The 13,310-nt window shown below is 32.5% G+C and overlaps 2 protein-coding genes across 9 annotated transcripts; one reads left to right on the forward strand and one right to left on the reverse strand.

The window, feature by feature from the left end:
• Window positions 1-422: 422 nt before the first annotated feature.
• Window positions 423-2,303, reverse strand: LOC124499829 (tRNA (uracil-5-)-methyltransferase homolog B). The gene has a single exon (XM_047063804.2). The coding sequence runs from the start codon at window positions 2,244-2,246 to the stop codon at window positions 465-467; it is 1,782 nt and encodes a 593-aa protein (XP_046919760.2). The 5' UTR covers window positions 2,247-2,303; the 3' UTR covers window positions 423-464.
• A 78-nt stretch (window positions 2,304-2,381) lies between these two features.
• LOC124498755 (monocarboxylate transporter 8) lies at window positions 2,382-13,287 on the forward strand. Of its 8 annotated transcripts, none has more exons than XM_075728855.1 (5): window positions 2,382-3,485; window positions 3,663-3,871; window positions 7,833-8,770; window positions 10,502-11,437; window positions 11,546-13,287. In XM_075728855.1, exons 3-5 carry the CDS (start codon window positions 7,930-7,932, stop codon window positions 12,193-12,195), a joined length of 2,427 nt encoding a protein of 808 aa, XP_075584970.1. In that variant the 5' UTR covers window positions 2,382-3,485; window positions 3,663-3,871; window positions 7,833-7,929; the 3' UTR covers window positions 12,196-13,287. The 8 variants fall into 8 exon arrangements, with proteins under 8 accessions (XP_075584970.1, XP_075584969.1, XP_046918507.1 ...); XM_075728854.1 differs by having other exon boundaries at window positions 3,730-3,871; XM_047062551.2 differs by lacking the exon at window positions 3,663-3,871.
• Window positions 13,288-13,310: the final 23 nt, after the last annotated feature.

Here is a 13,310-nt window from a genome sequence, read left to right on the forward strand (position 1 = left end):
TTGCTGTTGTTCACTGTACAGTAAATCAAAGAACAATCACTCGATGAGTCTAGTAAATTCATTTTGGTGGAAAAAAGACCGCGAATAACAAAACATGAACATCTGGAATAGCAGCCGCCACTCTAGGTTGAAATAGTCGACCGACAATAATAACAACAGGCGAAATGGAATTTTCATCAACATCAAAATGAAATTTCACTACTTCCAAGCAACTTCTAATGATGAATCTGCACATTGATTCATCACCATCTATTTATTAATATGTCATGAATATGGAGAAAAAAAATATAAATCTCGATCTCATTTTTTCAAAGACATTTGCGCCATCTTTTGATCGCCAATCGACATATTAAGATTTTCAATTTTAATCTTGTTAACAAATGAATAAACCAAACAAAAACTATGGAAAAAACTATAAAATATGAAATTTAATGAAAATTTTTTATTTTTTACTTTATTTCAAGTCAAAAACGTTCAAATGTAACGATCAATTCACAATGTTCAGTGTGTGGAAATAGATCAACAGGTATAGCATTTATCGGTATGAATGGCGACTCATCATTGTAACGATCATTTGTCACTGATGAACAAAGTTGAACAAAATTCCTTAATGCATCACCTTGTGGTTTACAGGAAACATAAACTAAACGATTGATAAACGACATTTGTCTCATGGTTCGTATAACATGTGGATGTAATGCACGACGTGATGGATTAGCCACAGCCACGACAGGTGTTTTCAAATATGATTCCGATTGCAAACGTGATAGTTCTTGTTCTACAGTGCCAGTAATGAATTCTACATTTTTCACACCATTCATTTCAGCATTTTTCTTGGCATCAGCAATTGCCGATTCCGATGAATCGATAGCAATAACTTTTCGTACTTGATCACTCAACAAAATGGCTAATGTGCCGGTTCCACAGCAAAGATCCAATACTGTTGTCTTTTTCGTTAGATTCATTTCGGTCATGATTTGACGATATAACATTTCAGCCGCTAATGTATTGATTTGGAAAAATGAATCTGGAGAAATGACAAATGTTTTGTCGAATAATTGTTCAGTTATTGTTTGATCACCAGCTAGATGATAATAGGGTTCATTCTTAGTGTGTGTTGATCGTGTATGACGTGTGGCATGAAAATACAGTGACGACACACGTGGATCATCAGCAAAATAATCCTGTATCCTTGTCATTTCTTCGCGCAATTCATTATCATCGAGATTTTGTGGATGCAATATAGCTGTCAACATATGTTGATCATTTTGACGATTTGAACGAATATGTAATCGTCGCCAATGTCCACCAACGCCGTAATTTTGACAAACATCTAATGGTGAAACATCGCGGAGATATTGTTGAAATTTTTTGGCCAAATCAATATGACTTTGTTTCGTTATTATCAACTGATCAGGTTCCACGCATACGACACGATCATGTTTGGATGGTTGACCAACGAAAAATCCAACCGTTTTGGCATTATCATCGATACCTGGCCAAATACTAAATTCATCTTTATTTCGATAACGTTCCGTTAATGGTGATGGCCTTACCGATTCTAAATGGCATGGCATATTGCCATTTTGACGCATAAGAATCATTCTATTAACATGACGCAATTTGGAACCAAATGATAGTAATACATCTTTATTCATGTACAATTTTCGTTTCAATTGTTCATTATATGGCAACTTATGTAATGGCATCATTATTTCATTCAAAATTTCGAATCGATTCTCTTCGGTAATCGCATATGGAAGTGGTACTTTTTTCTTTTCGCCCGTTTCTTCTTGTTGTTGTCGTTGATTTTCATATTTTTCGTGAAGCTTCTGCAAAAAACTTTCTTCTTTCCGATGATTTTTATTCTTGATTCGATGCTTATTATCATTTCGGTCATTTTCATATAAAGCATTTACAAATGGTGATGATCTGACAATTTTTCGTTTATTAAAACCACCATTTAATCGATTATCAAAATCTTCTTTAAATAATTGTTTCAATGATTTTTGCGACTGTCGTTGATTTGTAAGATCATGATCGAAATCAAAATCATGGTCATAATATTTTTCATCATCAATTGGTGATTTGATTTGCACCCCATTCCATCGTTCGGTTTTGTTATTCTGTGATTTTAACCGGTTACGAATTGTACGATAACGATTTGGTACGATAGATATATGATTTACAAATGAATCAATTAAAAATCGAGATTTCTTAGTCGAATATCTTGTTATTAGAATCATTATTGATTGATGAAACAAAAACCAAAAGCAAAACAATCACATGTGAAAGCACATGGACCGGAGCTTTGATTTTTAAACACTAGATGGCATTTATGACCAATGAATTATCAAGAATCGCGTGTATGACCGTATTGTACTCATCACCATATAGAATATATCAACATTGATAATGAAAAAAAAAGCGCGCGCACACTAGAATATCATTATCATCACTCTGGAAATTCATTCATTCAGATAAGTCAAAGTCAACTTTGTGAAATTATTTTGCTGCTACTACCCATAATCAAAATTGAAAAAAACGCTGTAATTGTGTGTGTTCTTGTATACTTGAAATTCTTGATTCATTCTTCATTCCAATGATTCTACTACAATTCTAATTCAGAAACGTATCATTCAAATAAACTACTAGATTCTGTGTGTGTGTATGTGTATGTGTATGTATTGTATGTAAAAAACCAACAAATGAAAATCGAAAATTCTTTCACACACACACAGACATTGCTTAGTAATTTTGTCGTCAAACGAAAAATTCGTGGTCGTCGTCTTTGTCATCATCATCATCATCATTCGAATCAATGAAATAGTGGTGGTGGTGTGCACAACCATATGCTCTATTGGCTAACTTTGATATTGTGGCGGTTCATCATGCACTATGTCTATGGTACATAGTGAAAAAGTTTGATCACGATACACACACGCCTATATTATATTTTCATCAAATTCATTTCAGATTCTTTGCATTTGTCTCTCTCACTGTGTTTTCATCAATTGCTTAAAAAGCATCCTTGAATCGATTAATCCATCGATCAGCGATCAGAATAGAAATATGTCTGATTTTATTCTTTCAAAAATTCAATGTCATAGTTCATTTGCTATAGTAGATAGGTAGTTATGCGGATGCCAAAAAAAACCATATGAATGACATGAGATTCTCTATTTTTTCCACTAAACACACACACACACATATACCAACCAACCAACAAACAAACAAACAAGTGCCACATTCACCCAACAACAATTGTTGGTTTTTTTCGTTGTCGTCATCATTACTTCATTACTTCATTACCATTGAGAATAGCATCACAACCGAAATTCATAACTGTCAATGTCAATGTTGAATTTTCAAGCGAAAAAAGAGAAAATTTACAACAACCACTGCGACGACAGAAAGATGGCAAAATTATAAAGAATTCATTCACCACACTACTACTCACCAGATTTAAGTGAAATTAATTCAAGGTTTGTGTTTTGAAATATTCATTTTTCACACACATACACACACACTGTATGATGATGACGACGATGTTCAAGAAATCTTTCTCATCATCATGAGTGTGGTATAGAGAAAAACAATGTTTTTTTGCGAAATGCGAAAAAATCGCATCGATTTTTGTTCTTCCTCTTTTCATTCTGTAGATTTATCCAATACATCACCACTAAAAATTGCTTTTTTAATCTTGATCGTGGCCTTTTTCGGGAAAAGCCACAACATTTGATTTTTTGTTTGTTTTCTCTAAAAAATGGAATCAGATAACTGTTTGTTGAGTTATCTTCTGGATTCAATCTGAAATTGCTGTTGTTTTCGAATTGACAAACCAACGTCAGAGTCAGTGTCAGACAGAAAGGTATGTCATGAATTAAGAATTTTTTTCATTTGTTTTAATTTTCTAATCGATCGTGATGTGGGCATCCATGATGGTTTTAAAAACATCCATCAATTCCTTTAACATGCATAATGAGAGAGAGAGTTGCGCAGATATATTTATCGTTGTTGTAAATGAAAAAAAAATTCATCCACATCCATTTATTTTTTTCGACGAATTTTTTGTTGTTTTCTTCATTCTTTCATTCATCCATTCATTCAGGATCATTTTGGATTTGGATGAGATGTTTCTGTGTGTGTGTGTGTGTTTGATGTTGTTGTGATATTGTGTGTGTACCAGAAAACGAACCAGAGAGATGAAAAAAAATCCTGTACATGTGTGCTGCTGCTATGTGGTACCGAGACATTTCATTTTTTTCATCACCATCTTCTTCTGGTGTTGGTTTTATGTCGACGGTTAGCAACCGAGCATTCGCAGTTTAGAGCTTCGCAACAACGAATGGAAAAAAATTTTGTTTTTTTTCTGTTTATTAGTTTTCTGTTCTGTTCTGACCGACCTGGCCCTTGAAATGAAAGAATAACTCTGATGTGTTATATTTTGGATCTCCACCACCCAGACCATCCGCTGTTGCTATTGTCGATTTAGGTTTCTTTCCTGTTTTCTTTCTCATTTACAAAAATTTTGCATCATTATTTATTAAGGAAACTGAATAGAAAAAAAGAGTTCGAGAGAGAGAGAGAGAGAGAAATAAATTGTTTTTTCTTCAATTTTTTGAAACCAAATGAGTGAGAAATGTAGAAAATAAACTTAATGAGGAAACTATCAATGTCTATGTTTCCGGTTTTGAAGAAAAAAAATATATATCCATTGGTTTTGATTTGATTCGATGATGTTTTTCGCGTTGTCTTGCCCAATTTTTTCCACTAACTTTTTGAAATTTGGAAATCAGTGATTTTTCGAATTTTATTCACGCCTGAATTCATCAAAATAATGTCATCGGTTACAACAACAACAAAAAAAAATTTCATACATTCATTCAGTCAAATCAATCAATTTCCATTCAATGGTATCTGACATTTTACACAGGCATGATTTATTTTCCAGTACACGAACCAACGAACGAAAAATTAATTAACGGTAAATTAATTTTGTTTATTGTTTTTTCGTTTGTTTTTCTCATATTGACATTTTGCATATATTACAATGATTTTGAGGTTCATTACTTTTTCATTTGTTGTCGTTGTTGTTATGTCTGCGATTCGATTTTCAGTGCAAAATTTTCCATTTTTTCTCGTCGTTTACGATACTTTTTCTAGAATCGATTCTTCTTTCGATGGTTGTGTGTCACATGTCACATATTGATAACAATGATTGAATGATATTGACGCGTGAAACAAAAGAAATGTGATGATAATTTTCTTCTTTTTTGCCGATGTCTTTGTTTTTTTTTTGTTTTAAAAATCTTCAAGTTCAATCACCTTTGTTTTGTGTGTTGTGTGTGTATTTGTTTTGTTCATCTTCATCATCATCTTCTTGATGAGAATGAAAATAAAATGTCAAACATTGAACATTTTGTCATTCTCTCTCTCTCTAGTGTTTTATTTCATTTCATTTCATTTCGATCGATGATGTCTACACCAAACACACAGGCATTCCAAAAATGAACTAATTCATTCGGATTCGCAAAATTCGAAGGACATCAAACTTGGCTTCAAGTGGACGATTTTTTCTTTTTTCTTTCTGTTTCTAGTTTTCTATTTTCAAATGTTTTTTTTCGAAATGAAAATAGAAACTAAATGATTACATTATACAAATATATGGTACGTTACTGATTACTGATTACTGACTGATTGATTGATTGATCTTACTTTCTGTTTTGACTGACTTTTGTACTTGGTCTGTTTCGATTTTTTTGAATCTAATCACCATCATCCAAGTTTGTCAAAATTAGCCGTTTGATGGTGGCGGTGGTAGTAGTGGATTAAAATCTGGTTGATTAGTTAGTTTCAAACACTCGATTCGGTTTTATTCGGTTATGGATGGATAGATAGGTTATCTTTGAGAATCATCACCATTTTTTCACTGTTATCAATCAAAACTACAGACGACAAGTCGATAAATCAATTCAGTTAGTTGTCAGTTTTGTTTTTCAATTTTGAAATAAATTAAAAAAAAAGTACAATTCGAATTATTTATTCCAGTTTATCACAAGCATTTATTATTCATTTATCCTTGTAAACCAGGTGTAAATGAGTGAGATAAAGAGATCTCTTGTTGTTGTTTAAAGATTGAAAACTTAGCACACACTCACTCACACACTTATTGATTGCTTTTCCTGAATTTATTATGATGATGATGTTATGCAGACGAAATCATCCACAAACTACCGCCACCACCTCTTATTTTTTCATTTCTTGATGAAATACGAAAATATTTCATATTTCTTCTTGGTCTGAATTTGCCGATTGTGAATTTGATTCGTATCTTTTGATTAAATTCATCATCAATAGAAGTAGCAGAAAAAACTGTTTATTCATTCGATACGATTGGAAATGATAATTTGATTTTTTTGATTTTTTGATGATCAAAAAAAAAAAATCTCTGAATGTAGCGGTGTGTGTACATTGCACAGTTGGTTGATGGTTGTGTGTCGTGGTTGGTTCTCTACATTCTCTCATTCTTTCTCGCTCTCTCTGTATGCGTGTGTTTGGATTTTCTTCATAGTTCAGTATGTGAATGATGTTGTTGTTGATCGTTATGAATGATAATGATGATGATCAGTTTATGGTTTAATGGTTGATTGGTCGAATGCTGCATGTATGTGTGTGTTTGGTTGGTTTTGGGATATATTTAAACTGCAACAAATTTCGTTATTTTAGTTGTAAGTTTAGCAAGTTTCTTTCTTTCTTGGTTGGTTGTAGTTTTTGTTTTGTTTGGTGTGTTTGTGTGTGCCGTAAATAATGTGATTTTGGTCTGTTTTTTTTCTGGTTTGTGTGGCTGCGGATGTTGTGTTGTGTGTTTTTGAATAATTTCATCTTGCATAATAAAGCAATTCAGGACTCTTAAAGATTTCTGGATTTTTGTTTAAACTTGATCATGATATTGATGATTTGATATCGATTCATTCGGCAAATTTTTTGCAAATGCATTCGCACAGATCATTCGATTCATAATTTTTCATATTTACTGCCCCGTTTCAATCAGAAAATAACAACATTCGAACAAAATAGAGAAAATTTCAAGTAAGTATGTACTCTGATGTGTATGATGGTCAAAATGGTCATGATAATTTATCGATTTTCGGTTTCTGTGAGGGGTTCAATTATTACTTTTGTTGTTTTCTTGTTAAATTAATTCAAGAATTTTGATTATCAGCGAGATCACGATTCAATTTTTTTCTCGTTCTGCAGATTGCTATAGTTTGATGCATAAACGAAGACGATACATGAAACGGGAACTAAATTCAATGTTATGTTATTCGCCGCATCAATTTTCATTTACTATTTGCTGTTGGTGTGTCTGTCTAATAATTTGCTCAACCAAATATTATGTGAATGATGATTTCTTTTCACAATTACCATTTCATGCTCAGATCTTGTTACACATGCATCGGAAAAAAGGTTCGAGCAATCGAAACCAAAATTTACCCTTGACACTATTTCAGTTGAAAAGTATCGATTTTTAATTTCATCTCTGGACTGTTCAATCGACAAAAAATGAATTCTTGATGATATTTTTTTGTCAAGAGGAAAAAAATATTTCAGGTTTCTCTCTTTTTCTTTTTCTTTTTCTTTTTTCGCTTTGTTTTCTGGTTTGTCTGTGCTTTTTTCTGCCTCTGCTCATATCATCATCTATTTCTCATCGTCAGATTTGCTTGATTTTTTCTTCATTTGCGATACTACTATATAATCACATATCATCAAATCATTTTCATTTCTCTAATTTCTTTTCCTTTTCTCGTTTCATTTATTCAATATTCAAGGTCTCATCATCATTTTTGTTTCGAATGAAATTCATCATCTTCCGAAAACAAAAATTACTAAACAATTAAAAAACGAACAAACCATCCACCAAATATAATGACCAATAATATTGTTGATTGTTGTGAAAATGTCAATAGCGACAACGGAAACGGTGCGGATGGTAGCGGTAATGTTAATGGTAATAAAATGAATTTATTGATGAAACAAACTGTACCATTCACCGATAATGATAATAATGGACCATCATCATCATCATCTAATCCATATGTTTCTGATGACGATGGTCAAAATCGATCCATTTGTTGTGGAAATGAACATCAACAACAACGGCTATCATTCTCATCATCATCATCATCATTATCAACATCGACACCACCACCATCATATAATAGCCATGTAAATAATCAAGATTCAGCTAATCGACAATTATCACCATCTTTGAATGGTAAAGCAAATTATATTGTTATTGATGATGATAATCACCATCAATACACTGATCAAAGAAATCGAAATGGATCAATAGCTATGCCAACAAAAACAACAACAACAACAACAAGTAACAAGCATTCATCATCGAATTCGTCTTCCTCATCATCATCATCATCTTGTTGTTCACCACCACCAACGCCATCATCAATATCAACATCTTCATGTTTGATAATGAATGGTGATTATTCAATATGGCAAATTCTACATATGATTCTTGTCGTAATTTCGTCAGCAACAATCAATGGTGTTGTATTCGGGGTCGTCAATAATTTCGGTGTATTCTATGCCTATCTTACTGAATTATCGAAAACGGACATTACAGCATTAGGTTTCAGTAATAGTAATCATGAAGATCAAATCACGACAACAATATCAACAGTCAATATTTCTCTTACGGCTAATATGACGACCACGACAACATTAGATGCAGTCGTACAATCATTAATCGGTATGTTTGTCTTATTCAGACAGAAATTAATAATTGAATTCATTACAATGGCGAAACATACACTACAATGTCCGGACAAAATACCAGTGAATTTTGTATCGATAACAGTTTCTGTTAGTCTCAATCGATTGATTTTTTTCTTTTCCCTTCCCTCATCCCCCGTCGACTATGTTATTCTTCAATGAGGTTTGGTTTAATTCATTGTAGACAAACATTCTATCTCACCAGGGTTTAGAACTAACTGAAATATCGAAGAAATATTTTCACATACACATTCAATCACTTATCTTTAAAAGTCGTGTCTTGTACAAAGTAAAGTAATCAGTTTTTTCTGTTACTAACCTACTACTTTATTATTGAACATGAATGAATGAATGAGAGAATATTATTAAGATAGCGAATGTATGCGTGTGTATCATCACCAATATGGTGGCCATATAATATTGGCCTCAGAAAAAAAATGGTTAGATAATGCAACAACATGATGTGTATTTCAGAACAGAACAGCAAAAAATGAAAATGAAAACAAATGTAGCAAATATTTTCATTTTCATCATCATCATATAGACATTACTGTGTTTGTGTTGTTGTTGCCATATTGGAATGATTCGGTCGTCGAATTCTCTCTAGCTGTGTCTCTCCGATGATTTTTTTTTTGAGATGAATTACTTATTAATGTATATGGTGGCTGTTGTTGTTGCCAACCGTCCATGCACCCATAGAAACAAGATGATGATGATGAAGCGATGGCACATGTGTTGTGTTGTGCATGTAGAAAAATGGCAATGTTTATATAAATATGCGATCATCATCATCGTACTCATTTGCTTCGTTTTTTTTATTTTTCTCACCTCTTCTCTTCTTTTGCTATGTGAATTTATTTATCTTGCATAAAAAAAACTGAACATTTATACAGACGACAAATTTTTTTGAAATTGAAAAAAAGAAAGTCAAGTCAAGTTAAAAGATGGCCAATGTGGATGAATAAAAACCGAGAAATTGTTCATTGTACTTGAACTTGAAAAAATCAAATTGCATTCTCTTTTTACTGACTATGGCTGAATGGCTTTCTTTTCCTGCTGCTTGTCTGTTACACAACCATTGTTATGATGATGATTACTATTGTTGTTGTTGTTGTTGTCAAGCAATTTTCTTTAATGCTCTTTTCCCACTTTAATTCTCATCATCATTGTCATGGTGGTACAATGACTTTTTTCCATTTCTACTAAGGAGGGTGATTAGCAACAATTTTGATTCATCATGCGTAAAAAACATCTCTCTAGATATTTTGTTTGTCATTTTTTGTTTTTCTCGGAAAAATATTGTATCACGTTGTTACCATTGTTACAAATGTTACAGGCAAACAGATACATGTACAGGAAATAATCGAATGAAGAAAAAAATGTCGATAACAAACAAACATAAAGAATTCTCACGAAAAAATGGTTCCAATTTGGGATTTGAGAGAATTTGATTTTTTTCGTCTTTTTTTCTAGCCATGAGACAAATTTAGCACTCATCATCATATATATTGGGTAACAGAAATAAAATCGTTTTTGTCTTTTGCTCGCATATATACATGTATGTGTGTCATTCAACTTGTTTTTTTTTTTTCAATCAATCATTTGGAATTTTGTTTGACATTCGAAACAAATCAAATGTTTACATTTCAAATTGGCGAATGTTTGTAAATTGCAATTTATTTTATTTTTGTTTCTTTTTCAATTTTAGCTGGTGTTGGTTCCTTCAATGTTGGCTTGATATTTTTCTGTTCAATATTTGCATCGGTATTGAGTGATCGTTATGGTATACGAATGATATGTTTTATTGGCGGTATATTAGCCACAATTGGAATGTATGCATCATCCGTATCGCTCAATCTAATTTATCTTTACATCACATATGGCCTAGTGCTAGGTATCGGTGCTTCATTAGTATATGGGCCATCATTAGCCATATTGGGACATTACTTTACTAAACATCTTGGATTAGTAAATGGCCTAGTTACAGCTGGTAGTTCAGCATTTTCCATTATAATGCCCATTCTATTACGTTGGCTACTGGATCTTGTTGGCATTCAAATCACTTTCAAATATTTGTCCATATTGATGGCCACTTTGGTACTTTGTTCATTATCATTCAAGGAACAAATCAAACGACCATCAAAACAAAATGGTTCAGCCAAGAAAAATCTTGCCAACATGTTTTTCTACGATGCACTATGGAAGAATAACCTCTACCTTTATTGGGTCATCTCCATACCGATGGGATTGTTTGGTTATTTTGTGCCATTCTGTCATCTTGTCAAACATGCTCGAGATATTAATTCTGTTTATCAAGGTGAAGTATTGGTCATGTCTATCGGCATCACCTCCATGATTGGCCGTTTGATTACCGGGCCATTAGCTGATGTATCAAGAATCAACAGAATTTGTTTACAACAAATTGCGTTCGCTTCAATTGGATTGTTGACCATGTTTTTGCCATTTGTTCGTGATTTTCCTCTGCTACTCGTTTGCTGTGGTCTAGGACTTTTTGATGGCACATTCATCTCATTGCTTGGACCGATTGCATTCGATTTAGTCGGGCCGGAATATGCTAATCAAGCCATAGGTTTATTGTTGTGTTTCTGTTCACTTCCGTTGACGACTGGCCCACCAATTGCCGGTAAGTTTTGTTGTCTTTTCTTTTGCCCTTCATCCATCCATATGATTTGAATGCATCACAGGAAAGCTAACTTTTTTTCACTATCCAAAACACACTAATCACTAATAGCTTACGCATATGGAATCTATGGCAATTATAAATTGGCATTCTGTTTGGCCGGTATACCACCCATATTTGCTGCGATATTAATGTTGAACATAATACGTATGCAACGAATACAACGACGTCGTACATCGACCATTAAATTGGGCATCGATGAACCACGAGCCGTATTCGATGACGTATTGATCGTCAATCATAATCACCGTAATAATAGTAATCATAATCATAATGGCCATATTGGACATAATAATACCAATACTAATAATAACAGTAGCAGTAAATTATTGATAAATGGATGCATGAATGGTGAAAAATTGCATTTACTCATCAATGTTCCAGGACAGGATAATCATCATTATCATCATAGTCATAATCATAATGATATTAATGGCACAACTAAACTGAAACTTTCCAATAATGATGATGGCCATTTATCAATGATCGATAATGATAGCAATGATTCAGATAATAATAGTGGTAATGAAAAAACGGGCTTATTGGATACTGATTGTGGTTGTAATATGATGATGATTATTTCAGCTAAAGATCATCATCATCATCATTGCCAATCACCCTCATCATCACCATCGTCATCAGTATCCAATAATGCGAATCATGATTCATCGTCCCCTCGTAAATCTTCGATAAGAATTTAAATTTTGTTTCGTCTAAATAAAATGGCCATCCACACCATTTGCTTGTCATTATCATCATCATCTCAGACACATGAACATGATTTCTTCTCATTCATTAGTGATCTTTTCAAATTCGAATCATCATTTCTTCTCTTTCATTACGAAATGGAATTCCATCGTTTTCGATTGAATTTTTTTTTCTATTGTTCATCACGATCATCTCTCTCTTTTTGATTCTACAATGTGATTATTATTATTACACATTTTTTTCATTTGCTATGTCTAGAAATTGTTGATCAAGTCATATAAATATACTTTATATTATAATATATAATACATAATTACATCAAATATGAAACCACCTATCAATCAACCAATGATGATATAACGCCACCTCCCCCACAAAAATATTTTCTTTATTTTTTGTTCAATTTCATTCATTCATTCATGATTAATTGTTGATTTTTTTCACTCAAAAACAAACACAACGATTTGTGGGCCGATTCATCATATATGAAACAAGATAGGGAAGAATTTATTTTTTGTTCACTCTTTGAATTTTTTTCTGCTAATTTGATAAACCAAACATGATCATTTTCATTCATTCAAAAACAATGTTTCAATTATAATATATTTTCCTCGATTGCTCGCTTGAAAATTTTTTCATCAAAAAGAGAAAACGAATTTTGTTTGGTGAAATGAGAGATTTGACAAAAATTGTACCCTTTTCAATTGATAATACTTCTAATTGTTTCTTTCTCTCGATAAATGATGAATCAATCAAGTAAACCCTGTGTAATTTTTATTGATACGTATTCATTTTCATACACTTTCCACCCTCTCTCTCTCTCTTAGACATCAAGTGAGACTTTTCGCCAACCTTACCCTACACAACCTCCAAAAACAGAAAATTCGTGATGATATCAAAAAAAAGATAATTTAAAATCGAATGGCAAACTGCTATGTTGATGTATGTGTGTGTGATGGAATAAAATTCTATATTAAACAATCCATATATTTTTTTCATGAAAACAAAAAGATAGTTTACGTTATAATTATGATTGAAAATTATCTATTATTAATTAAAATTTTTAAGATTAAAAAAAGAAGAAATTGAATTGTTGCATTATCTTTTC

The sequence above is a fragment of the Dermatophagoides farinae genome, chromosome 2 (genome assembly GCF_024713945.1).
Source record: "Dermatophagoides farinae isolate YC_2012a chromosome 2, ASM2471394v1, whole genome shotgun sequence".
Lineage (NCBI taxonomy): Eukaryota > Metazoa > Arthropoda > Arachnida > Sarcoptiformes > Pyroglyphidae > Dermatophagoides > Dermatophagoides farinae.